This window comes from Varanus komodoensis, unplaced genomic scaffold (assembly GCF_004798865.1).
Source record: "Varanus komodoensis strain SLA01 unplaced genomic scaffold, ASM479886v1 scaffold97, whole genome shotgun sequence".
Lineage (NCBI taxonomy): Eukaryota > Metazoa > Chordata > Lepidosauria > Squamata > Varanidae > Varanus > Varanus komodoensis.
The window spans coordinates 1,296,538-1,322,539 of record NW_025336668.1 but is presented as its reverse complement, the minus strand read 5'-3'; the positions used below and the strand labels follow the sequence as shown (position 1 = coordinate 1,322,539).

General features: G+C 53.3%; 1 protein-coding gene across 1 annotated transcript in view; it reads left to right on the top strand.

Moving 5' to 3' along the window:
- The first annotated feature begins 5,083 nt into the window (after positions 1-5,083).
- The window catches only part of TFAP2B (transcription factor AP-2 beta), a 57,006-nt gene continuing 36,087 nt past the window's right edge, over positions 5,084-26,002 (top strand). The window contains exons 1-3 of the mRNA XM_044419002.1: positions 5,084-5,164; positions 9,844-10,302; positions 17,500-17,560. Of these exons, the coding sequence (XP_044274937.1) occupies positions 5,084-5,164; positions 9,844-10,302; positions 17,500-17,560 (601 nt within the window). The remainder of the gene's footprint in view (positions 5,165-9,843; positions 10,303-17,499; positions 17,561-26,002) is intronic.

Genomic DNA, 26,002 nt, shown 5'->3' with positions numbered 1-26,002 from the left:
GCTTGAATAAAGCTGGAAGGACAAACAGAAATTAATAACCTGATATAGGGAGTAGATGCTTAAAATACAAATGCTGGATATTTCCCTTAGGTCAAGCTTCATGCATGCACAAAGGAGGTTATGAACCAGGTTCCATAAGCTAATGCTCACGTGACTTTTTAAAATTGGGCACACGTATGTGAAAGAGGCATGCCCTGCCTAGAAAGAAAGATGCTCAGACCTTTTTCACCTCATTGCTCTTTAAAATGTTTGCTTGGAGATGAAATATGACAAAAAAGCAGTCATGCCTTCTTCATATTTGACAGATGTATGCATATATATGTATGTATTTATATGACACACACCCATGTCCAATAAGCCTCAAGAGTTCTAAAATTCCCTTCCTGTGAACCACTGACAAATTGCTGGAAGTCTTGGAGGACCACTTAATAAACTTGTTTCTGTTCTCCAAATGAAAACACATATATAACTCATATTTCACTAACCGTAATCTTTCTTTCTAATGCAATCGAAATTCATTTGCTTTGGGGAGCAAAGTTCTGTGTGGTCAATATCTTTCATCAGAAAAAATAAATCAACTTCAAAGACCAGCGCAGCTATTCCAAATTGTTCTTCAGCCCTTTGCAGACCACCTGAATGGAACCTGTGAATCTCATCTGTTCAAGAATGCCAGACATAAAGTAAACACAACATACAAAGAAGGTTGTTTGGTGCATCCATTTCTAAGACGGGTTTGTAAACCTATTTTCTCTGTGTGAACTAGGCCTTTTGCCAGAACCTTGTTTGAATGCCAGGTCTGAGGATATGGAACCTCCTTGGCCACAGTGCGATGAGAATGCTTCTCAGCACGACAGAGTGCGCTGACATGCCCCATCGGCCACCGCTTCTGGGATTGGGCAGTTCTGGGCAAGAGAACTTGGCAAGAACGTTGGGCAGGAATGTCGCACTCACATTCTGCTTGGGCAGCTGGGTGGCCCATTGTGTGGGCCGAAGCCTGGAGAGGGTGGGCCCCTGTTCAGATCCAGCAGAGCTCTTCTTATATCTGTAAGTGGGAGCATCTATATCCGAGACGTCTCAGCACTTCTCACTGGGGATTGACTGTTCTCACCACGCTGGCAGTTTCCGTGGCTGTGAAATAGAAGGAATCATGCCTGCAAAATGGAACGTGCTTATTTGGGATGAAATGCGTTGATAAAAGACAGACAGAGTTTGAAAAATGTCGGTTTGGTATGGAATAAAAAGGGAGGAAAGTGTGGGAGGGAATCATCAGACACAGGCACAGCCGCGCATTGAGCGAGATGAAAGGGGAGGGGCGCGGAGTTTTAAAGCGTGGCGGTAAAATTGTCTGTGCCTCCCAGCAGAGGGAGCTAAAACGAATTGCCGAAGAAACCGAAGGCGGCATCTGCAGGCACTTCACTGGGCGAGGAGGCGCGAGAGATCAGGTGGACTCGCTCCGTCCTCCGCTCGAGAGACGCGGCCTGCGGCGGCGCGGCCAAGCGCTCGCTGCCGCCGCCGCCAAAGGCTGCGCGGCGAGCAAGGTCGCAAGACGGCGGCGGGCGCAGAGGCGACGGGCCCGGGGGAGGCCCGCCGGCGGCGCGCCCGCGGGGCCGGACGGCAGGTGCCGAGGCTCGCTCTGCCTATCGGAGCAATCCCAGCTGAAGCGCTGTCTCTCGCAAGCACACCAACCCGGAGCGCTGGATAAGGCTTAGCCGATCACACCGACTGATGCTTGCCTTGCAGTGTCTGTCCAAGAATGCAGCAGGCGGCTCGGCCCTCGTGCTTATCCGTACGTTTCCGCTTGTGAAATACACTGAACTTCTTGTTCTCATCGCTCAGGCGGTTTTCTAGAACCCGACAAAGAGCCGGTTCGCCGCGATTTCTGCAAAAGATCGTCCCCTACAGAGGGCGCTGTTGTTCTGCTGAATGCGACTTTTTCTTGCCGCTTCACTTTCAAGTTTCCCCTTCATAAAGGCTTTAGGATCCAGCTCGTCGGTAGCGGGAAGGCCGTTCCCTCGACTGCGATTCTGCCAAAGTGCTGAACAGTCTTGACTCCTTAAACCGCTGGGGCGAATCACTGCAAAGGATTCCTAAGATCTAAAAACTCCCTTACGCTGCAAATCTTGCAAACGATACTCGGAAGCAGGCATGGCAGTGGGCCTAACCGCCAAGTCCTACCTCGCAGGCCTGGGCATGTATGCCGTAAATCATGTTCACAGATCAACCTTTATTGTTCCGTGAGATCGAATCTGAACCATTTCAGAATCAATATTTCATAAGTGGAAACAAATCCCATCGTTTTGAAAATGAACACCGTGCAGGTTTCCACATCGGGCAAAATGCTCAGACCCGTCCACAAGCCAATTAAGGCTCAGTAGGCGACTTCCAGGCAAATTATGGGCTCTGGCATCCTATGCCTGAACACAGAATTAGGCTGCGATCCAATACCTAGGAGAAAGCCCCATTGAATCCGTGGGTCTTCCTTCTGACTAGACATGCGTATAATTGCACTGATGCATAACAGCTATGAGAAAATAATAATAGTGGAGGCAGTAGTAGTAGTAACACATTACCTGGAGTTACTATTCTCTTATCCTATGTGCTTACAGAACTGTTTGCGATTTACATAAAAATACTTTAGGCTACTTATCTTACTTAGCCGGTAGCAATGCTACCAAGTTGCGCAGTCTGGTTGTAGGTAAAAGCACGGCGTGTTCTTTTTATTTTAAAAGGCTGAGCTCAGCCTACGACTGAATTGAATGCGAAGCGGGCTTCTTCCCCACCCTTTGCAGGGCAGGAGAGTTGCGAGACAGCGCGACGGCGTTGCATCACCGGGGGCTGAGGTGTGCAGGGCCGGGGAGGGGGCTCGGGTGCTTCCCAGGAGATAGCGGGGCGGTGACCGAGATACCCTTTGTCGGCGAGGCGACCGATCAGGCGGCTGCTCGCCTTGTGCGCGGGCCCGCGCCCTGCCCCCTCTGCCCGACCGAAGGCACCGCGCGGGCCAGCAGCCCCGATCGCGGAGGCCGAGGCCGGGGAAGCGCCGGCGAGAGCTGCCGCTCGGAGCCGCGGAGGAGGCGGCGAGGCGCCGGCTCCATCCTGCGGGAAACCGACGGCCGGCCTCGCTCGGAGGCCGCGTGAACCTCAGCCCGAGGGCGGCGGGGCCAGCTCCCCCCAGTGCACGGAGGCCCATCCGCGCACCCGCACCCCGTGGCCCCGCGTCGGATCGAGCTGGCCGTCCGCGGGGGCTGCGGGGGAACGGTGCGCCGTATCCTCACTCCCCTCCACGCAAGGGCTTCTGCAGGAGAGCGGCAGCGCCCCCCCCCCCCACGCGTGCGCCAATGGACACGCGCAGATGCCGAGGGCGCGTTTCGCGCTGCTTGGAGCCCCTTTCCAAGGCTGGCCCCGCTTTGGCCAGCACGTTGCTCGGAGGCTGTGAAGACGCGGTCGCGCTTTCCACCTCCTCCTCCTCCTCCTCCTCCTCCTCCATCTCCTCCGCGTGCGCCTTTCCCCCTCGCTCCCCCACCCCCGCCGCGCTGCGACGCATATAAGGCAACCTTTGCTGCGCACCGCTCTCACCAGCTCCAGTAACTTCCGAGCAAGGCAAACTTGCCTTCCTCCTGCTGCTTGCTGTCCGCGGCTGCCCCAGAAGCCAGTGCCCCCAGTTCCCTTGCCTCCAGTGCTGCCGGAACGGGGCACTCTGAGACCGCGCCGGGGCGCTGAGCGGTGCGGGGGAGACCAAAAGTTGATTTTGCACTTCCATTCGCTGCCAAAGGAATTCCGGAGTTTGCTAACTGTGATCTGTTCCACACATACTCTTTAAAATCCGAGCGATCGATTTCTTGTCCGATAGTAAAGAAACCTAAGAAGAAGCCTATCCGTTAAGATAGCCATTGTCTGCCAAGGTCACATGGAGCTGTTAGGAAACGGCAGGGCTCTCTGAAAGAGATCGGGCAAGGCTGACGGCCAAGGGCCTCCTCCACCTCCGAAGCCTTGGCAAGGTGTAGCGGTTTTCTTTGACGGGGAGCGGGTGGGACGCAACGAGGCGACTCGCTGCCTTCCCTCCTTGAGCTCAAACTTGCCCTAAATGCGCAACGCACCAAACTAGTCATTTAGGGGGAAGCCGAGGCTAACAGAATTGAAAGGTGTAAAAATAACACCCAGCCAAACAAAAACTGTTCCCGACCGGACCTTTTAAATTGGCCTCCCTCCGTTAATTATGCCCAGATCGGGATGTCGGTAATATTTGGATTGCTTTAGATTTGGGGAATGCGGGAGAGAGGTTGACCGAATTAAAAACTTACGCTTGAAATGTGGAATACCAGTTTAACCTTCTTGTCTAAAGTCACTACCATCCCAAGACCATGCACTTATCAGTGAATCAGGATTGGCACATCTCTACACACACAACTGGGGAACTCCTTCCTCGTTACAAATAATTAACAGTTTTGCGGGTAGGTTGATTAATGTTTCCTTTCATTGTACTAAAAAGAAAACCCACCCATTTTTATGCTTACTTTCGTTGATGTGCAGATACAGTGGTACACTGGAGCTTTTCTATTTGCAGATGTGCAGCAGATAGAAGAGAAACAAATTAATCTGTTGATAAAAGTATGTTGTGATACGTGTTCATTGTGGTCAAAAGCTCAATGTTTACTCGATGTATGCACAGATAATTTTATGTGCGACAGAAAGAGTATCTCTGTATCTCTGTGTGTGTATATATATGTGTATCTCTCTCTTGAATGTGAATGTTTGTATATATGTGTGTGTACAAGTGTATTTCTGAAATGTGTGTGTGGTTTTGTGTCTGCATCTCTGTGTGTGTGTGTATCGAGGGTGTGTGAGTGATTATATGCATAATATATGTGTGTTCAATCTGTCTATGTGTTCTATATAAACTCCGTAGATGGGAATGATTTTCCTATGCGGCTGAGGTTTACTTCTCCAGCCTATTGTTTCAGACAACAGATATAAGTTGCGATGGGAGAGGAACGTCGGATTTGGTGTCTGTCCCCCATTTCCAATTATAGATGGATCATTACAGACAGAGAAGTACTGAGAACCCAGACATCTGCTCTTCACATGAATGCACTCACCTCTTAGAGAGCAGCCCGCCATCATGCTCTGGAAACTGGTTGAAAATGTCAAGTATGAAGATATCTACGAGGTAAGTATAGAGATAAGAAGAATGTTTGGGGGGAAAGGAAAAGCCTCGGATTTACAGAACCAGGCAAGTGCTCGCCTGTACGTGCGGGTTTCTTTCTAAGGCAGAGCCAAGCAAGAGACAGACTGGGAGACGGGCGCGTACACACAACTCGGGCACTGGCGCGCTGGCTTTTGCTTTGCAGGCAGACAGACAGGGAAGGGGAAAGAGATCGCCCCAGAAAGAGAACTTTAGGAGCCTCATTTTACACCGCGTTAGTCAAGACGGAAACTTTTTACGAAAGAGACGAGGGGCGGAAGGAAGCAGACGAGATTTAAACGGCGAAGAATGGACTGATCTGCGGGATGGCAGGAGGCGACTTAAACGCGGCAGTTTGTTTAGATCTGGAAGCGACCGCGATCCGATTAGATTCTTAACGCGGGGGTCCCCTTTCGTTTTTCACAGGAGGCATCTATGGAATAGGATAGGTTTTCACGTTCCTCTGTGAAGTTCCTCTCCCCGTTTGCAGCCCCTCTGTTCGAGCCCACATCAACTGGCGCCTGCCTCGCGAGGCAGAGGACGTGCGTGGGGATTTCAGGCAAGAGCTTTGCACAGCTCCACGCACAGAGAGCGGGCGAGCGGGCGAGCGGGCGAGCGAGGGTGCGCCGTTCCTCCTGGCTGCTGAGGCACCTGGTGAGCAAGAGGCGCAGAAGGCTGGCTGGCTGGCTGGCTGGCTGGCTCGCTCGCTCGCTCGCTCTCCGGTCGACCACTTCGAAGAAGCGGCTCGGCGGTCATCCGGCTCTCCTAAAATCGATGAGCAGTGTTTATCATTGATTTCCATGGGAGGCGGATTGCACTGCCTTGGAGAGGAAGCCAAGAGACCTCGTCCGCCGCGGGTCGCCAAGGAGGGCCGGAAGACTCGCTGCGGCGCCTCGCGCTCTCCCTTGCTTCGCCCGGGCGGCTGCGGGAGAGTCCTCTTCGCCCACCGCGCCGCCATCGGGAGGGAAAGCCGCTCCTTCCGCGGCAGCGCGGGGCAGCGGTGAAGGGCACGGGCCGACCGGACGCCGCCGCCGCCGCCGCCGCCGCCAGGCTCTGGAGCGGGCGCGGGGCGAGGTCGGCGCAGGAGCCGCGCTTCCCCGGCCGCCCAGCTGCTCGTTCCCGCCCGGCTCCCGAGAGCCGCGCTGCGGGGTGCGGAAGGGCCGCGAGAGCGGCGGGGAAGGCAGCGATGGCGCCTTCCCGGCCGAAAGGGAGCCGCTCTCGCGCCCGGCCCGGCCCGGCCCTCGGGCGCGGGGAGCGGAGAGGGGCCCGCGAGGCAGCGCCAGCAGCCCCGCGCCGGCCGGTGCCCGCTCCCCCAGGCCCGGGCCGCCGCAGGGGACGCCTCGGCAGTCCTCCGGCCCCGCGCCAGAGCCACGATCCTCCGCGCAGCAGCGGCCGGGAGCGCCTTGGCTCAGTTCTGCCCCCGAGCCGGCAGAGCACGGGTCCCTTCCGGCCTCCCGGCACTGCCTTTCCCGGGCGCGCTTCCGCGATCCCTCTGAGCGCAGCCTTCGCGCCGGCCCCCGCCCGCGCTCATGCGGGAAGGGCGGCGGAGGGGGGCGAGAAGAATCGTCCTCCCCCGACCCCCTTAAGAGCAAATTAACGGCGATTTAAACGTCTCTATCTGCTCTCGTCTTCGCTGGCCACGGCTGCGCCAGCGTCTACTGGGGTTTCGTCTTCCTCGGGAGGACCTGGGAAGAGGCCCTTGCCAATCCTAGAAGGAAAGTCGAAAGCCCCGGGAAACTCCGGTGCTCTTTGCAAAAGTTAGAAATGATAGCCGAGGCTGCCTCCGCTCCCAAGGCAGTCGGAGAGATCCCATGTTTATAGAGAAGCACACTCGATCGGAGGAAAATATCCCCGTGCCTGCGCACACGTGCGCGCTCCTATCAGACCGGGGTCGTGTCGGAGAGTCGTAAAGATTCCGGGAACGCGACGTTTCCCCTAAAACAGCCGTGCGGGCGGCGGGCGGGCGGGGGGCGCGGAGCGGAGCGGGGAGCAGCGCGGCCGTGCCCCGCCGAGCGAGGCTGCTCCGGGCGGGACGCTGCGCCGAGCTGCCGAGTTGAACTTTAACTGGCAGAGCGGCCGGGCCGGTCGAGCGGGTTCTCCAAACATCAAAAGGGCTCTCAATCGCCCCGGGCTTCGCCCAGGAACGATAAATTGGGTGTCCTTTCAAATTCATTGAATACGTTTTGCATCTAGGTGAAAATTGAGCGCTTTTTTGGCTCAGCCAGAGGAAGATTCTCTCTCTCTCTCTCTCTCTCTCTCTCTCTCTCTCTCTCTCTCTCTCTCTCTCTCACACACACACACACACACTCTCTCTCTCTCTCTCTCTCTCTCTCACGCGCGCGCACACGCACACACGCGTGCGCGCACACGGACGCACACGCACAGGACAGGGCAGGCTAAATAGGGGCGAACTGCTCGACACCCTTTATAAAGTGCTTTGCAAAACGAGGAGAGTCTGTGATACTGGTAGGGGGGTTGTTTGTTTCTTTAAGTACTTAATTACTTCTGTAAACAAACAAATCGCATTGGCTGCTTCTATAAAAAATAAATGTCAGGATTAGAGAAGCCCTTTTATTATTTGCTTTAAAAATTAGAACAAAAGCACCAAGGGCAATCGATTTTCTTTCGTATTTGGAATGTATAATTAAATGTTAAAAAGGGGGGAAGGAAATATGATTTCTCCCCCTTCCGTCTTTAGCCTCTAGCGCTGCTCCAGATCACTTCCTTGCTCCAAATCAGCAGTGCCTCGTTTACACGTCTTCCTCTGCTCGAATTAATTGAAGTTATGCCTCTTCCTTGCTCAACTTTTTTTTTTTTTTTGGTCCCTTCCCTCTCCCTCTCCCCCAGCTCTGCCTCTGCCAGCCCCCTCGTCTGATTACATCTAGTAATTCTCCACTGAATGAACGTCATTTACAATACTAGGGGAGCTCTCGAGCTGCCTGCAAAGCCTTCACGCTCCATTTGGTCCTGCATTCTCCCTTTAAAGTAGTCGTGTAATATTAATAGTCATGAATATCAATTATTATGAGGCGGCGTAGGGAAGGAAAAGGAGAAAGGGGCACCGGAGCAGTCTGAACCTCGCCTTGGGTTGAAGAGGATTGCGTTTGGAAGCTCAAAGGGCAGGGAGGGGCACCACAGAGTGGAGGCTTTTAAACATATATACACATCTATAGCTCTCCCATCCCGTTTTGGGGGCACTGGCTTCTTTTTTTCACATTTTTGTTTTGATGGATAGACTCGGAAATACCTCCAGCTGTTCTCCAGGGTGCACCACGTTCCTTTGCAGAGCTCCTTGATACACCTCCTCTCATTAGTATTATTATTTATTATATTGCTATTTTATTTTTAGTGTTTCAAGACTTTTTTATTTCCAGATGTTAGTCCACACCTATTCCGCCATGGTGAGTTGGGTCCATATTACTATTTAAAATTGCCATGTTCTCTCTCTCTGTGTCTCTCAGTCACTGAGTATCTCAACTCCCTCCTTTCTTGCTTGCTTTCTTTCTCCCTCTCGCTCTCTCTTTGAATGCCTTTGGCTTGGTAATTTAGCACAATAATTGGAGGAAGCTTGCAGCTGCTTCTCCATTTTGCATTGTGTGTTCTCAGTTTGAACTGGGGGGGGGGGAGGAGGGGGAAGAGAAGGGGAAACTTTTTTGAGACATTGCTGCTGGGGATTGAACTACATTTTCTGGAATAGGTTTTTTGTCTGTTTTTGTTTTGTTTTGGTTTTGCTTGTAAAATCACAGTTTCAATTTGGATATTGAGTCCATTATTTCAAGAAACGCTTACTAACATTTTAATTATTTCTCAATTTTTCAAAATGTCAAGATTTTTTGCTTTTAAAAATTCCCTTCCATTTAATATACCTTCCTGAATACTTGGTTTATCATTTCATATTTTTCCTCTATCAGTAACAAATAATATTTGGAAAATACTGATACATTTGGAGCAAAGCAGTTTCTCTAGTTTTAGTCCAGACAAACTTTTCCATGCCAATCTTGATTTGGATTTTCATTAGGGAGATTTTGTTTCTTTTCTCTACGACTTCTCCTAAGACCTTAGAGTCACAACTTTCCAGTTCTGGTGTTCTGCCACTGAGAAGAGTGGTTGGTTTATTAGTTTTAATCAAGAAGTTTTTCCTGAAGCAATACATGGTTCAGTAAGCTTATTTTTTTTTTCCTACTCTTGGTGAGGTTATTCCGGCAAAGGCTCCCAAATGCATGAAGAAAGCCACTCCTTAATGGAAGCATATTTTTGATTCCACTCCTGGAAGCGAGGCGTCAAGACAGGAGCCCGCGCTTGGCTACCGAGCTCAAGTGAGGGTCCAGTGTCATGAAGGAAGCCGGAGCGCCTCCTTCTCCTCCATTTTCTAAGCCTAGTTTAATGTACACGACCAAGAGGAGAAACGAAGCACGGGTTCGAGAATGGCAAGCAGTCTTTCTGCTGAAAAGGAGCTGGGGGGTTCGAGATTATTCGTACCAGCAGAGCAATAAACCCACTGCGCTCTCTCCTTCCTTTCTCCTTCCTTTCCCGTCCCTTCTCGCTCGCCTGGCTCTTTCTCCTGTGAAATTGGCTTTTGTCTGTCCGTTGTCTAACCCCCTCCTCTCTCCCTCTCTCCCCCCCGTGTGTGTCCCTGCATGTGCGTGTCTGTGTGTTCGCTCCAGGACCGGCATGACGGCGTGCCCAGCCATAGCTCCCGGCTGTCTCAGCTGGGCTCGGTCTCCCAGGGACCCTACTCCAGCGCCCCGCCGCTGTCTCACACCCCGTCCTCGGATTTCCAGCCGCCCTACTTCCCGCCCCCCTACCAGCCTCTTCCCTACCACCAGAGCCAGGACCCCTACTCCCACGTCAACGACCCCTACTCCCTGAACCCCCTGCACCAGCCCCAGCAGCACCCCTGGGGACAAAGGCAGCGGCAAGAGGTGGGCTCCGAGGCCGGCTCGCTGCTGCCCCAGCCGCGCGCTTCCCTGCCCCAGCTCTCGGGCCTGGACCCCCGGCGGGACTACCACTCGGTCCGGCGGCCAGACGTCCTGCTGCACTCGGCGCATCATGGCCTGGACTCCGGCATGGGCGACACCCTCTCCCTCCACGGCATCGGGCACCCGGGAATGGAGGACGTGCAGGTAAGCCTTCCGCAGGCCGCGCCGCGTACGTGCTCGCGCGCTCCCCGGCGCCGGGGGCGGGAGGCTGCGGCGCTGCCCCCGAGCCGGGCGCCGTCCCCCGCGCCCCTCGCCCGGCCAGCCGAGCCGGCGCCCGCGGGCTTCGCCTCTCCTCCCGCGCCGCGCCCCGACCCCGATCTCGGGTGGCTTGGCGCGCTCGGCCAGCCTCGCCTCGGAGGTGCACCGGACAGGGCCCCCTCCGCGCCTTCCCAGTGCTGTGCTGCGCGCAGCTCAAAGTCTCCTTCGAGGCCCGCTCGCTTGCAAGGGCCGCGCATCGAGCGGGCTGCTGGGTCAGTGCGAGCGAGGGGGCTGCCGCCTCGCGGCGTCGCTCACTCTCATGGGCGCCCCACTGAAACCAGTGGGCCTAGCAGAGGCGGCTGGGGGAAGCCGTTGCTCTGGAGCAGGCACCGAGCCTGTGGCGGGACTCCCACCGTGGCACGTGCCCTGCAGGGTCCGGAGTCGAGAGTGCTTGGAAGGGACTTCCGAGAGCCAAAGTTTTGCTCTCCCCCAGCGGTGAGGTCTGCGGAGGACAATGCAGCAGGCCCCGAGCGAGCCGGTGGCGGAACGCAGCAGCGCACGTTCAGTCTAGCCGGGAAGCAGTTGTCTACTCAATTACTTCATATCATATATAAATATATGAGTGACACTGTTAATTTCTCCCGCACTCCGCCCCCCACCTTCCGGATCGGCAGCCGACCGATCACGTGTGTTGTTTTGTTTAAGACAATAGCCTCGCAGCGCTTGTGCTGCAAAGAGGTGCGGGAGGAAGCGCGGCCTCGCGGCGCTGCGGCCGGAGCAAAGCGATCCTCGGCGGGCGGCGGGCGGCGGGCGCTTGCGTTCGGCCCCTGCTCTGCAGCGCGGTTTTCTTTCCGGGGTCTTTCTGCGTTGAAGGGGGATCCTGCTGGACGCAGGGCTGCTCCCGTCGCGCATGCCCTGCGACCTGAATTTCGCCGAAGTAAACTGGCGCAGGGAAGGCTTTGGCTCTATGAAAGCAACCGAGGGGGTTTGTTTCTCTGATGGTCGGCATCCTCCCCCTCGCCCAAGAGCAGGGCTCCTCCAAAATGACAAAGAAAGCGCGCAGAAGGGGCCGGCGTGGCTCGCATGGGGAGAGTAGGCCTGCCGGATGGATTGTGTGTTTCACTGGACACCCGGGAGCCCGTTGGAGCGGCAAGGGTTAAAGCAGATCTTGCTCTTGGGGCGGGATGTGTTTACTAGCCTCTATGAACTCCACAAAACGGGGCGTCAGATTCCGAGGACTGAAATGGTTTCTGTGCGTGACGCAGGCGAGAGACCTGTGCAGGCCCTGCCCGATCTGCTGCTTTTCATGAAATGACATTCCGAGTGTGGTCACTGCCCGGGCAGAACTTGCGAGTTCTGTTGCCCCAGTGAGCGGCAGGCAGCGTGCAAGAGGATTTGGGAGGAATGGCGCGGGGAGAGCCACATTCAGAAATGGAACAGCAAACACCTATTTGAAAATGGTCCCTCTGGCTCCACTGCAAGGCAACTGTCTGAGTTAGCAAATCCACAACTGGAAACAAACGAAAAAACCTCTAGCCTGGAGGATGGAAGTTCATCCTCACCCCTGCTGGGTTTTCGGTTGCTGACTGTCCCATCCATTTCAGTGGAAGCAAAATCTGTTAGACGTATGCATTTCCAAGAAAGGGGGGGATTTTATTTTTAAAGGACATTTCAGTACAAAACGACCCCCGCATAAGCCAGAAATTATTATCCCACTGAAGGTGCCTAAAAGATGTTTTTCTAAAGAATGATTTTTAGTTTGTGAATATGGGTCTGGAAGGCAGGGAAAAAAAAACAGTACAAACAGACTGAGCTGTTTCCTGGAGTGTTTAGTGGATAAACTGGTGTAGTCGTTTTCATTTTTCCTTCAGAGGGCTTCTCGTTGAAAAATGAAAAAATAATAATTTTAATAAATATTTTTGTGTGTGAATAGTTGGACTTTATTCTAGGCTGGGTCACCTGATTTACAGAAAAGCCTGGAGTTCGTTTCGTTTCTTGATGAAGGGGTGAAAAGTTCAAAAAGAAAATGTTCCTTGCCCCCTTCTGCCTCATTTGACTGAACAGGAGTGTGTGAGAGAGACCAAAAGAAATTAGGGAGAAATATATAATTATACAAATACAAATCGAAGCCACGTGCAATCCATTCTTCATGGACAGAACGAAGTGGTTGTAACTTGAGAGGTTCTGTTATGGAAAAAGTGCTGTTCTCTTTGGGCATGCTGAACTAGGCTCTGGGCCATGTGGCGCCCGATCCTATGCCTGCTCACTCTGAAGCGAGCCCTACAGTTTTAGGGGAGGAAAAAAAATGCAGCAGGACAGCGGCTACCCCTGACATAACGGCAACTCCTTCCTTTAAGGCTTGTCGAGGGCTAGCAGGTGGGTGTAAGGCAGTACAATGTAAGCTCGGAGGAAAAGTTCATCCCGGGCATGCTTTCTAGAAAATTTAGTTCTGCTGAAATGGGTAGGACTTGATTTCCTAGGAAAAGTGCCTAGGATCAAGGTGTCCCCGGTGTCAGTGCTGCCACCAGTGAAGCTGTTGGCTTGTGGATCTAGCTGTTCTTTGACGGTCTTCCTCAGAAGAAGGCATTTTCCCACATATTCAAGGCAAAGTCGAGGAGCTGTTAATGGAATTTGCGGCATAGTTGGATTCCAGGTGTAATTATTGTAAGAAAGGAGGGCAAGTCTCTGCATTTGTTCCATTTACTCTCAAGTAATCTTACTGTACATGACCGTTCTGGAGTGGAAGAATCGGTTGCTGCAATGTATGCTCTTTAGCTCCTGTCGTGTAAACTTAAAACTGGCACATCTGATGAAATAAATCTTGGCTAAATCAAGAAAAGTATGATTTTAAAATGTGGGTTCTTAGTCTCCTTGATAAATAGCATAGTTGCAAAAAAATCTTTTCATGAGAGGTGTGTAAATTATGATTAGCCATCATTTGTTGTTATTAGATGCACAGGTAATCTTTGAAACAATGCATGTGCCTAAGGTATCGCGTGGAAGAGAGGAAACGTGTCCTTCTTAGTGTTCTTAAATCAGAAATGGATGAAGAGATACTTGCAATCTATACCAGGGTTTATGCCACAAGATTTGCTGCAGTTGTGTCCTATTTATTAATTAAAAAATCATCCTCTGCATACTTGTAATAGCAAGCATGATGTAACTGAGAGTTTAACATTTTAGTGATACATTCTGTACTGCGGCATCTTCTCCAAGTATCACATGGTTCTCTCGTGAAGCACATTCTTTCGCACTGTCACAAGAAAAGGGAGCTTAGCCACAGTCCATTAGCCTTGGACACATGCTGCTAACATTCATCTACCACCTGAAAGTTAATAAAAGGGACACTGAGGAGACTTACTTCGAAGTAACAGGGCTTAGAGTTGGGGCCTTCATTCGAAGTTGGTGGCATTGCAAAGGCTGCAATGGATGGCTTCGGATTAACTGGTTCCCGAAACAGATTTGCTTCAGGGGTACATCCAGCCACGCTTCGAAGCAACGATCCTAAAGAGAATTACACTTTGATAGGAGGCCTATTTGAAGCAATGCATTCTTAAACAAGTGTGCTCGGAAGTAAGCCCGTGGCGTTTAGGGGAACTACATTTGCCATGAAATCCTGACCATATTAATGCTGAAGTAAGTCTTGCTGAATCAACTAGGACCTCCTTCCAAGTGTGCGTGCCTAGGAGTGCAGGCTCACCGTGCCTGTAGGGCTGAGTTCAGTGGGGCTTCATCCCACTCCAGTGAGCACAGCTTTGCCTCCTCAATTCAGCAGATTTTCTTGGAAACACGTTTCCACTGAAATCAATGGGGCTGACCCGGTCGTCCATTAGGGGAGATTGCAGCGAGGTGAGTCTCCCAGAAATCCACGGGAACTCCTTCCAAGCAAATCCTTTCAAAGCTGAGGGTGTGCTCACGGTTGTTCCTGTGCTCCTCCCCTCCGCCCTCAGTTTTTTCCTCCCGGTAAGTCAGGTGACGATTAGAAAGGGTTAGGCTTTAAAAGGAAAAAAAAAAAAACCCTCCAAATCTGTGTGGCTTCTTCCTGAGAAAGGCCAGGACCGATTTCCCCCCCCCGAGCCCCCCCCCCCCTCCCCCACCCCCCCCACCCTCCTCCCCCCCCCCCAAATCACAGCTTCTACTGCCAGGCGTTGAAGATACCAAGCTACGTTGCACCAAAGCACCCGAGTATCTTAGGCAGTAACCCCTGCTATCACTTTTAACTAAAGAAGTCTAGTAATTAAAAGTCTGAGTTGTGTGTGCGCAAGAGAGAGAGAGAGGGCGAGTGAGTGTGTTTCTCTCCACGTTTCTGCATGCAGTCCTAATTAAATCTTTACGATCCTCTCTGTGACTATTAACTGCCAGCATGCTGCGCGAATATCCTGTACAAAAACCCAGCAGGCGGCCGTAATTAGATCGAAAATCAGACAAGACTCTTCTCATTAACTACAACAGCTCAGCCACGTTGCTGATGGGGGGAGCGGTGCGGAGGGTGTGAGAAACTTGTCTGTAGGAGCGGTGCCACACACCGGGTGACGGGAGAGGGTAGACGCCACTAAAGAGGCATCCTGACTTTCTGCAGGCGTTCAGGTGGAGCGATGACCCGCCCGCGCCACGGCTCGGGCCGAAGTGGCTCGTATTTGCGCTCCTGAAAGCCAGCCTCGAAAAGCGCGGAGTAGGAGCTCGGAGAGAACCGGGGCAGGGCAGGCGAAGGGGAGGCGCGCCTCGGGGTGCTCCGGCGGGAGCGCTGCGGGCAACTGGGCCGGGCCCGGGGCTCCCCGACGCCCTCGCAGGCGCCTCCGGGAGGTCTCGCCGGGAGGCCGGCGCCGGCGCAGCCGAGGCAGAGCGCGCCCTCTCCCGCCGCCAAGGCGCGGGCCGGCGGGCCCGTCTTCTCCGCCGGCGAAACGTGCCGAAGGGCTGCGGCCTCTCGGGCAGCGCCGAGGCTTCCAGCGGACGGGCCGGGGCCTCGCTGCTCGCCCCGCGCTGCCTGCGGCCCTCGCGTCCGGGGTTTCTGCTCGGTGACGCCGGGAGGGCCACCCCCGAGCCAGAGCACCCAGGCTGGCAGGGGCCGCTGGGTGCTCGGGCTCGGGCGCTGGGTGCCATCCAAAGCGGAGCGACTGCGCTTCAGCGAGCCCTTTTTATTCTCCGTCAGGATCGGAGTTCCCTCCTTTTGTTTGGCTCCTGTGTGAAATTAGGGCTTCACCAGGAGAGCTATTTAAACCGACTTAAGTCTCAAGCTCAGTGCCTAGATTTAGCAATTGAGCCGAGGATCAGCATCAGTAAGAGGAAGGAAGGCGGCCGAATCCAGCCCTTAAGAGGGAGAGGAGGTTTTATACGTGATCCTATATTGGTGATGGCGATTTATTTCTTTATTGTAGAACGATCCCAGCTAGTTTAAATAGTGTTAATCCGGTAACAGGGCTTGGGGGTGGGAGGCAGATCCATTCCCGGAATAAAAAGAATAATTGTCCTAGTATTTTACAGATGATAAGCAGAGAGCTCTATCAATTCAGTTGTGTGAGGGGCTGGCAAATTAATTATCATAAGGAGAGACTCACCGCTTCTCTCAAGATGGGTGTGGTATTTCTGATCGTTTCGTCTTACTCGGTTTTTGGGCAGGAGCTGCGTTTAGCCCTCGGACAGAAAATAAGCGTGCAGCGCTATACATGTCTGCTCAGACCGAAGTTCCGTTGAGCTCAATGAGAGTTACCCCTGGGCAATCAATGTAGGTTTTCAGCCTAAGGATACTAATTCCCATGCACACTTACCCAGGAGAAAATCCCACGCAACGAAGGGTGATAAATCGGTATTTTGGATCATACCATTTCAGAGGGCAGGAACGGGGGTTCTCATGCAAAGAAATGTCCGCAGAAATCGAAAAGGATTCTCAACACTTTCCCCCCTCAGAATGTTTGTTTATTTATTTGGATGCTGAACATTAATTAGGTGACACCCCTACCCTCGGTAGTCTCACCTGGCATGGGCCACACGCAAGTTAGTCATCCCTTGTCGTTTTTGAGTGCTGGTCCTGAGCTGGACCGCTCTCCAAGCAAAGTTCTTGAGATTGGGCTACTCAGGAGCATTCCCTAAACAGCCCCCCCCCCCGACACACACACAGACCCTTTCAGCAACAGCCAGGTTGTGCAGTCAGACGATCCTATACAGGATTATACAGAAATGCACCCCAAATATTGCACGATGCGTGCTCTCAAACCGTGGGACTGTAGGAGGGCATCGCTGAAGAACTGGAAACTGTAATGAGACAAATACTTAAAAAGATATGATGTGTGTCTCCTAGAACACAGCGCGGGATGTTGTAGGGAGGCAGAGGGGGTTGGCTTTGAACGACATAGGAGTGGATCATTGCCCCATCCCTCCCTCGCTGCCTCGCTTCCTCCCCACGCCCGAAAGCTCAGCAGTCCCAGCTATGGAAGTGAATGGGAGTTTATTTCCACGCTCTGTACTGTTGGGAGTGGAGGACCTGACAGCTCAGTATGGATCTGCGCGTCTGTGGGTGGTGCAGGATCCAAGTGCATCTCCTGGGCAGCCTTTGCCCAAGTCCGCACTTTTGAACGCATTTGTTTGGAAGTAAGACCAAGTGGACTCAGCAGGACCTACTCCTAAGTAGGCGTCTAAGACGGTGCTGCCTGGGCGGTATATAAACACTTCTGAAGTCAGTAAATCGTACATTGTTAAATCGCAGACGGCCCCGTTTGCTTTTTCACAAAGAAAAGAAAAGGGAACCCCGGAGTATATATGCAGAGTTTCTCTAGGACTTATAGCTAAAAACGCAGAGAGAGGTGCAGAGGTTCCGGCTAATCCTATTGCTAATTTGTGGCAAGTTACAGATGTCTCTGTCGTGCTAAGACACCAAAGAGCGCTCGAGGGGAAGAAAAGCCGAGCACTGCCCATGGCTTGTTTGGCATCTTTGACGAAAAAAGAAAAACGCCCAGGTGCATCTGCTCCTTTATCTATTCTAGATCCTCTAAAGCGTTTCCGTGTCGCTTTAATAAGAAGCACCTTCCTTTCCCCTGTGAATTAATACACATGGAAAGATCAGGCATCCCATCCCCGCTCTGTGCGTGCGTTCTTCTCTGTACAGTAAATCTGAATAGTGATTCCCCCCCTTCTTTTTTGTATTCCTAGTCAGTAGAAGATGCCAATAACAGCGGCATGAACTTGCTGGACCAGTCCGTCATCAAAAAAGGTATGGTAAACATTTCGATATGGTATGCATTATGTTTCAGAGTATGTGGGGAGGCGGGTACAAAAAAGATTTACTTGGAAGAAAGCCCCACTTACTCGAAAGGGTCTCACTGCCAAGTAAACATGGACAAGTTTGTGGAGGACAAGTACACGTGGTAGGAAAAATAGAGGGAGGGGTCAGCACGGTTGGAAAGAGGAGGGCTCTGTGGCTTCGCTACCTGCAGTCTGTGGCGATTGCTTCCCGTGGAGCTGCAGCTGAGATCCTGAGCGCACGGCTTCATGAACCCAAGCCTGAGAATACTTGCTGGGAAGCAGGCGTGCAACGGGATCTCTCAGCGGCCCCGGGTTTTCTCTGCCTCGGGCTGTCGCCCTCTGACTTGAGTCTGGGGGTCAGACCCAGCGCAGGCAGTGCGCCCTGACTGTTGGTGAGCTGTGTCTTTGAAATCTGGGGGACTTATTTCCAAATAAACGTTTAGGATTGAGGATTTTACGTGCAATGAGCTGAACTTGCTTCTAAGAAAGATAGTGGGATAGGAGGAAAAGTGTCCTCATCTGGCAATCCAAGCGCTCCGTTCAAAGAAACCAAGTCCAGCCGTGAATCAGTCGCTGTCCTGCTTTTTCTTTGCCAATCCTCGTTGACACAGAAACGATTTCAATGAAAAGAAAAGCCCCATGATGCTCGGAGGGGTGGGGGGGGGGATCTCGTCCCTTCGCTGGCATTTCCTTCCCGCTGTCTGGCTTGCTGCGAAGGCTGCCATCCCGCGCACGCTGCATTGCCCAGGAAGCCTCCGAGGAGCCCCTTCCGAGCACACGCGGGCGCGGCCGTCACGTGATCCTCCTCGGGAAGGTGCTCTTCCCGCGGCGCGGGCGGGCAGGCAGGGAGGGGGCGCGTGCAGGCGCGTGCTCGCGAGGGAGATGGAAAGGGTGCACGCGCCCGGGATGAGGAAGAATGTGCGCGGGGGGGGGGAGGATTTAAAGATCACACATGCTTCACTTGTCTACACATGCATACATGATTTAGTGAAAGTGCATCATCGCCCCATACTGTTAGAGGGAATGTTATATTAACAAATGTTTGCAATCTCTTGTACAGCTGTAAGCAAAATAATTAACTAATTAAACTAATTAAATGTAATTACAATAACTCATTTTGGGCGTATTGCAGCTGCTTCCCCCCCCCCCCCGCCCCCCGAATTTCTCTGACAGACTCTTGAAGACGTGGGATGATTATTGCACTAGGGCAATAGACATTAAACAGACCCTACTCAACAAATACAGGAACAGAGAGTGCGCTATTTTTAATTATCTGAGGAGCTGCTATTGCGAGATCCAATTTTGAACGGCACAGAATTATGCTTGGTAGGGCTGGTCCTTCTGCTTACTAAACGGCAGCCTTCACTGCTGGGGCTTGTCTTGCTCGTGGGAAATACTGCAAAGACTTCCCCGAGGAGCCTCTTTTTTCCCCTAGGTGGGGCAGAGGAAGGAGGATGAAGTCCTAGACACTGACTCGGAAGTTCCCCTGAAATCGAAAGACGGTGGTTTCTAGATAGTCCCCTCTATCATCCAGAGGCAGGAAAGTTAATTAAAGAAGCAGGTTTGGGATTAAGCACTTCAGTTTATTGTGCGGGGTGGGGAAGGTGTGCACATGTGTCTGTAACATCTATATATCTCGACACCCAAGTGTTCCAGCTCGAACGCCTCTGGCATTGTAATTTATGCTACTTTCAGCAGGATGCAAGGCATAAATACTCGGAAGTAAATCCGAATTAAACGGATTTGCTCCCAAGGAGCTGCACACAGGGGCATACACTCCCCATTCAAACGAATGAAACCTGCTTCTTCACATGAGCTTGCATAAAATCACGGCCTTGACGTGAAGCCTTAACCTGGATTTCAACAAAAAGGACGGACGGAAAACCCGGATTTGTCTCTGCGGAGGCTTCCCCCGTCCTAACGGTTTCGGTGGAGTTTATAACCGAAGTGGCGCGCCTGTCCCCACTCCGAAGGGCAGGCGGGCGGAGACGGGTCTGATCCGCGGGGCTCACGCGGCTCGCCTTGTGGGCTGCTACTCTGGAGTCGGCAGGTCCTGGCTCGCCACCGCCCCCCCCATCAGAAAACGCCCCAGGCCGCCCCCTCTTCCTTCGCGAAGTTACTCCGAGGTCGGCGCTCAGCGGCACTCCTGGCCGAGTCCAGTGTTGCTCGGAAGCAGCTGGGCATCGCCTAGAAAGGCAGGGCGTAAATGGGGGCCCGCGGCCCGGGAACCTCCGGCCCCGAACCCGGAGGCAAGGGAGGGCTGCGGCGGGAAGGACGGCGACGTCCTCTCGTGCCGTTTGCCGGCTCGGCCGCTTCTGCAGAGGCGAGCCCCGGGACCCCATCCATCCAGGGAGCCCTGCGTTGGACCACCAGCGTGGTCGCCCGGCTGTCCCTCGGAACAAACCCTTGAGACGAGTGCGATCGCCGCCTCACCGGAAAGCGATTCTCACTGCACGCAGTGGGAGTGGGTTTGGGAACAGGTTGGCTGGGAGTGGGGAATTCAGTGGGGAGCTGATCCACTGAGATCCAGAAGGCTTCGTTGCCAAGTAAATGCGTTTATTATGACCATCTCCTCGTTACCCACCCCTCGTAGAACGCCCTGCGTGTCGTGGGGAAGCGCAAGCCAACGCATCGATGGAAAAGTCCAGCATGTTGATTGAGCATGCCAGCAGCTGCAGGACTTTTTTCGACTGCACATGGAACCGATTGCGCCTTTAAGGGTCGTCCTGCTCCTCCTCATGTACCTTTTCAAAGCTTGGAGAAATAACCTGTCCTCCGATGGGTTCTTTCCGAGATCTGAGAGCTCCCGTTTCGCTGTTTCTGCTAGCAAAAGGAGGACGCAGCGCTTTGGATTACTTGAGGAGATCCTAGGAAGGGAAAACCCTCCAGGAGTCGCGATGTTAGACTAGGCAAGTGCTTAAGTCTCCGGACTGAAACCGTAGGAGGGAGCCTTAGAGAACCTGTGTAGTCTCACCTGTCTAGGTACCCCCTTCTTGAGAACGGATGGGCAACCGCTGTGTTGGGCTCTTCTGTTTCAAAGACCTGTCCCCATTTTTCTAATGCAAAAAATATCCTTGTGACAAAGATGCGCGATAGAGATAAATTATTAACACAAATAGCTCATCCCTTGGAGCCTGCTTATGATCTCCGAGGCCCGTGAAAGTAATGGCGATATCTGTCTTCTTTTATTGCCGCGTTGGCTCTAGTGTGTGACATTTGCCGCCGCCCTCCGCCTTTTCTGTGCTTGAACGTATCTTTCCTCCTTGTCGAACCATCTGATACTAACCTAAGCCAATTTCGTTCCACTCGCTCACCACCCTGCCTACATGGAGTGCGCAAGTTCTCCTGGAACAGGAGTTAGAACGCGTTCACACGTGCACGGTCGACACTCGGATGATGACATCATCAAGTGCCGCCACGCATGCGTGAACGAGCCGTCCCGAACCAAAGGCTCCTTCTTTCCCCAAACACCGTTTCCTTGCCACAGGGGCGGTTCAGACGTGCAGCGGCAGCGCCTCACATGTGGAGGAAGTAATCAAGCGAGGCATGGCTTAGGCCCGCAGAGGCCCGTCCTCGGCTCCGGCCACGCGTGGCGTTGCGGCCCTCTTGTTCCTTCAGCCGCTGCAGCGCCGGCCGGGCCCGCCCGGGCGCGATCACCCGACGCGCAGCGGCCGTGACCCGCCACCCCTCGGAGCGCCTCTGCGCCGCCGTCGCTCGCTCCGTCGAGCCAGCGCTTCCCGGGAAGCAGGCGCCGGCTCCCAGCGGCTCCAGGCCGCCCAGCTCTCGCGGGGAAGGCCTTCTCCGGGGCGCTCGCTCCCTCCGTCTACGCATCTCCATAACTGGAGAGAACAGATGGGCTGCCTGCCTTTCACCCCCTCCTCGGCTGAGGCGCTCGACTCCGGCGCAGGAAGACAATATGCTGTGCGCGGCGCTGCGCGGCGCTCCCCTCCCCGCCCTTCCTCCCGCTCGCTTTCTCTCTCTCTCTCCCTCTCTCGTTATGTTTGCGATCTGGGCTTCCTTGACATTTCTGAGGTAATTTAGTTAAGAGGAAATGAGTTGTTCCCAGTAGAGAGAGCAAACGAGTGGAGTGGAGGTAGCCAGCGTGATAAATGGCTCTTTCATTTGGAGATCTCCAGAGCGCGTTTAAGGCTAATTTTCTGTATTAGCCCCCTTTGAGCTATTAATGCAGGAGGCAGGGACCGTGGCCCCTCGGCTCCGAGCTGCCCCATTAGAGGCAGCATTAGGGCTGCCAAGCCGGATCTCCATCGCCGGGGCGGCCGGGCGGGGAAATCACGGGAGGCGCTATTTCGGAAAACAAAACGAGAAACAACGACCCGACGCCCGCTCCTAATCTAAAGTGGCAGAGGGTGGTTAATACGATTTGAAGGGGGCTGGTCAATGAGCAATCAATAAAGTAATAATGAGAGAGATGCGCTACATTAGCGGGCTAAAACTCCAACGAGACATTAAAAAATCATTCGTAACTCTTGCTTCCATTAAGGCAGGCGGAGGGGAGGGAGGGAGAGAGGCAGCCCGGCTAGGCGTGGGGCCGGAGAGGAAAAGCTTCGGGAAGGGCTCCGCCGAGGCCCCCACTCGAAGCGGCCATCTTGCCAGCTCCGCGGAAGAGGCTGGTGGGCCAAGCGTGGCCACCTCCCAGGGAAAACCCGTGAGTGGCATCCACGGAATTCTCCTTGGATTGCCGCTTCCCCGGGTGGATATTACCCGGGTTCGGCGAAATAAGTGGAGTCTGCGTGGAACTGCAGCTTCTCCGAGAGAGCAATGCTGCTCGGGGCTTCCTCTGACCTCGTCCCACCAGCGTTGAGCCTGCCAGACAGCCGACTCTAAACGTTTAGGCGCCTGGGCGAGCTTTAGACTGGAGAGTGACCCTCACTGTTTCTAGAACTTCCTCCCGAGGAGACCTCTTGGGGCGTTGCACCCCTGCGTGTGCTGCAGAAGCAGCTAAACTGGGTAACTGTGGGAAGCTTCGCACACCGCAGAACTGGCTGTCCGTTCAAGCGATTTGCGGCCATGACTTGGGCCAGATCGCGTGCTTTCCCGTTCCCCGGACTGCCCAGACTGAGCCCTTGCCTCGCCCAGAGTCCATAGTAGCCACGGGAAAGGTGGAGGCAAAGCCCCTCAGGCCAGCCAAGGGCCTGCCGCGCCTCGTCCCCCCAGCTTTGAATGTAGGGCAGGATGCAACCCAGGAGTAAGCTACGCTGAACTCGGTGGGGAATTACTTCTGAGTAGGCGGGTCTAGGCTTGCGCTGAGAAAAGCTCTCCGACGATTTCATTTCCGGCCCACCAGGGCCGTTTGCGCGGGAGAAGGGCGCCTTTCCGCCCGTGGCTAGGTGCAGCCTGGCGTAGGCCTGCGCCTCCCAGGCCTGTGGTTGGGAGGCGTTCCCGAAGAGCTCCTGGTCAGAGGTGGGCAGCCCCGTTGCTTCCAAGGATGTTTACGAAGATCGCCTCTGAGACTAGCGGCAGTCCCACATTCAATGGTCTAGAGCAAAGGGAGTCGAGGAATCAGTGCGATGCATATTTTGAATGCTGCTAGCACGCAATGCCGGGCCAGTTGGCGCTGGAACTTACTTCAGAGTAAAGAATAACCCTCTGACTGGGCATCGCAGCACAAAGCAATTCCCACGGCCTCTTTGGGGGCACCCTGATTCCACCGCCAAATCAATGCTCCATATAAACGAAGGGGGTGGCGGCCATGCGCCAATCCTCCCGAAAAGCCGGGGCGATGATCTAAGTAAACATACGCGCCCAGAGCCGCAGCACGTGCCCGGCGGCAGCATTTTCCTTCTGACTGCTGCGCATGGGCGGGCGGGCGATATGCAAAAAGAAACTGGGTTCCTTCTTGTTTCCTTTGGAAACTATTCCGAGAACTGGTGTACAGGAGGGATAGAAGTGGGCGATACAACAGTGGTTAAGGCAGCTGTAATGTCACCATTACAAAGGGCAACAAAACCCCCTTCCTGCTCTATAAGCAAGTATGAAATCTTGCAGAAAAGCATGCTTTCCTGTAGTTCTTTCTCAGAGTAAAGCTTTTTTTGGCCAAGAGATACCTTCGTCTGTCTTTTGCGATTCGAGTCCGTTAGGCACCCCCAACAATTTCATTGCGAATTAGCTCCGTGTGAAAAGGCAGGCACGAGGGACTAGCCACAGAGCAATCCCGTGTGTGTCTACTCGGAGCAGGTTGCATTCAGTTGAATAGGACTTTCTCCGAAGTAAGTCTACAGGGGATCGAAGCTTTATTTCCCTGATTCTGCCCCCCCCCGCAGTATGTAGTGAAGTTCTTCGTATTCCCCCACAAACCTCCTCTCCATGGGTTCGAAGCCTCCCTAAAACCATTGCACAGGGTTCCAGCCAGCTAAACATCAACAGAGAAAACTCTTGCCCTGTCAGGGAACGAACTAAATAGATCTTTAAAGGGAGTCTGAAACAACGGGCCGCAAATAATAATAACCTTGAGAAATATTCAACTAAAATCCGATCTGGGGCTGAAGGGCTGAAGCACGGGGCACAGCCCAGGGAAGCTGGGAAGGCACTGGGAGGGGGGGGGTCTCTTCCTTCACGGGAGGGGCGGGTGCATTCTAAGGCTGTCATTTTTGTCAAGTCCCAGCAATGGAATTAAATTCCATTGGAAACGGAGATAACACTTACAGGCCACTGCTTGTAAGGCACGAACACATCAATAAGGAAATTTGCCTCTTAAGTGGTTTGTGCAGCAAATACATGACTTTGCCGGTTGATTTGGAAATAAATGAGTTAAATCTAACTTGCTCTGAAAAGATCTGGTCAGACTTTCAGTGGCACCTCGGGTCTTGGTTAAATGTTCTATTCGCAGAAGTGTGCGCGCCCTATCAAATTGCTAAACCGAGATATTTCTGTACCTTGGTATGCTGAACTGAATGCTTATTCTCTTGGATGCAACAGGGTTTACTTCTGAGTTAGTACGCCTAGCTCAGGTCACAAGCCATGCTTGTCCAATATTCAAGGGGTCGCGGGGGGCTTTTAAATTGTGTGCTTATTAAAATGCCTTTTTCACCCAGTAGAAAATATTTTAATAACACTTCCGGATCAATAAGTACCCTGCACTTCCTCCAGTGCAGGCTAATTGATTTCAACTGGGTTCCTCTGGGGCAAATAGTAATCCGACCACAAACTATGTTGTTCCAGAAACACAGCCGTAGTCCATACCTAGAGCGATTTCAGGATTACCAGCATAATTCAGTATATATTTATACATGTGTGAGTCAAAAACGAAACTCCACCAATCAAGAACGGCCGAAATCTGGGCGGACAATGCCTTGGTCTTGGCAGTTGACTTCTTTGCAGTAGCTTTGTGTTAGGCTGTGCGAAAGCAACCCGAAAGAGGCAGTTCTGTTTCCTCTCTCATCTCCCTCCACTCCCCAACCACCAACCCAGCCTTAATATATGCGCAGAAAATGGTAAACATGTAAAGAACCGAAAGTTTCACGCTGAGTTGCTCCATGCTCCATTTCCTTGCCGTCTCCTGCTGTCGTTGGAAGCGAGCGCTCGACGAAGAGCTCCGTTTTCGGGAACGGGATTGCGCATAATTACTAACAAATCAAGCGGCTACTGTCGCTCTCTGCCTTTATTGATCAGCTTAAGAGAAATGGAAAGGGGAGGGGAGAGACGCGAGAATGGGACTGCCTCGTAACCACGTTAGGAACTGCACAAAAGCTCTCACCCTGTTTGCATACTCTAAGTGGCGGGGAGGGGCGCTGAGAAAGACTCTGGCGTGGTGATATTTGGTTTTAGAAGCAAGATAAATAGAAGATAACGGGAAAACGGAACACGTGGGCATTGCTAATAAGGTGCAACTGCGGCTGTTGCTTTGTCAGAAGAAAGCGAGGCTCTCCCTCCCCCCCTCGCGTTCATCTGGGAGTACATCTCTGACGACTTGCGATGGGGCTTCCCTCCAAGTCAGGAAGCAACGGGGCAGCCCTGCCGTGCGAGCCTAGGCACAAGCTTGACTTGCTCCTAAGGCCTTGCGGTCCACCTGCAGATGCAAGCTGAGGTGGTCGCAGGGCGTCTGAGCATCCTCCGAAAGTTCCCCGATTGTAATAGAGGAAGCATTCCCAGGAGAAGGGCTATATAGTTGCGTTAACACTAAGTGGGGAGGGGGAGAGTTACCTGAGGAAGCGTCCCAAAGTGCCGGCATTTGCCCTTTGAAGTGACACACTCTGGAAAGCAGGGCCTCACTCCGAAAAGGGATTCCTAGACTCTCCCACCAGGTGACCTTCGCTTTATTTTACCTGCCCAGAAAAGGTGGGTCATTGTGTGGGTCCAACCACAGTACTATGCCTGTGGCTGGAGCGTGCTGGGAGTTACAGGCCCATTTCTGTCTGAACACGCGTAAGATCGCGCCCTTAGAAATGCGATA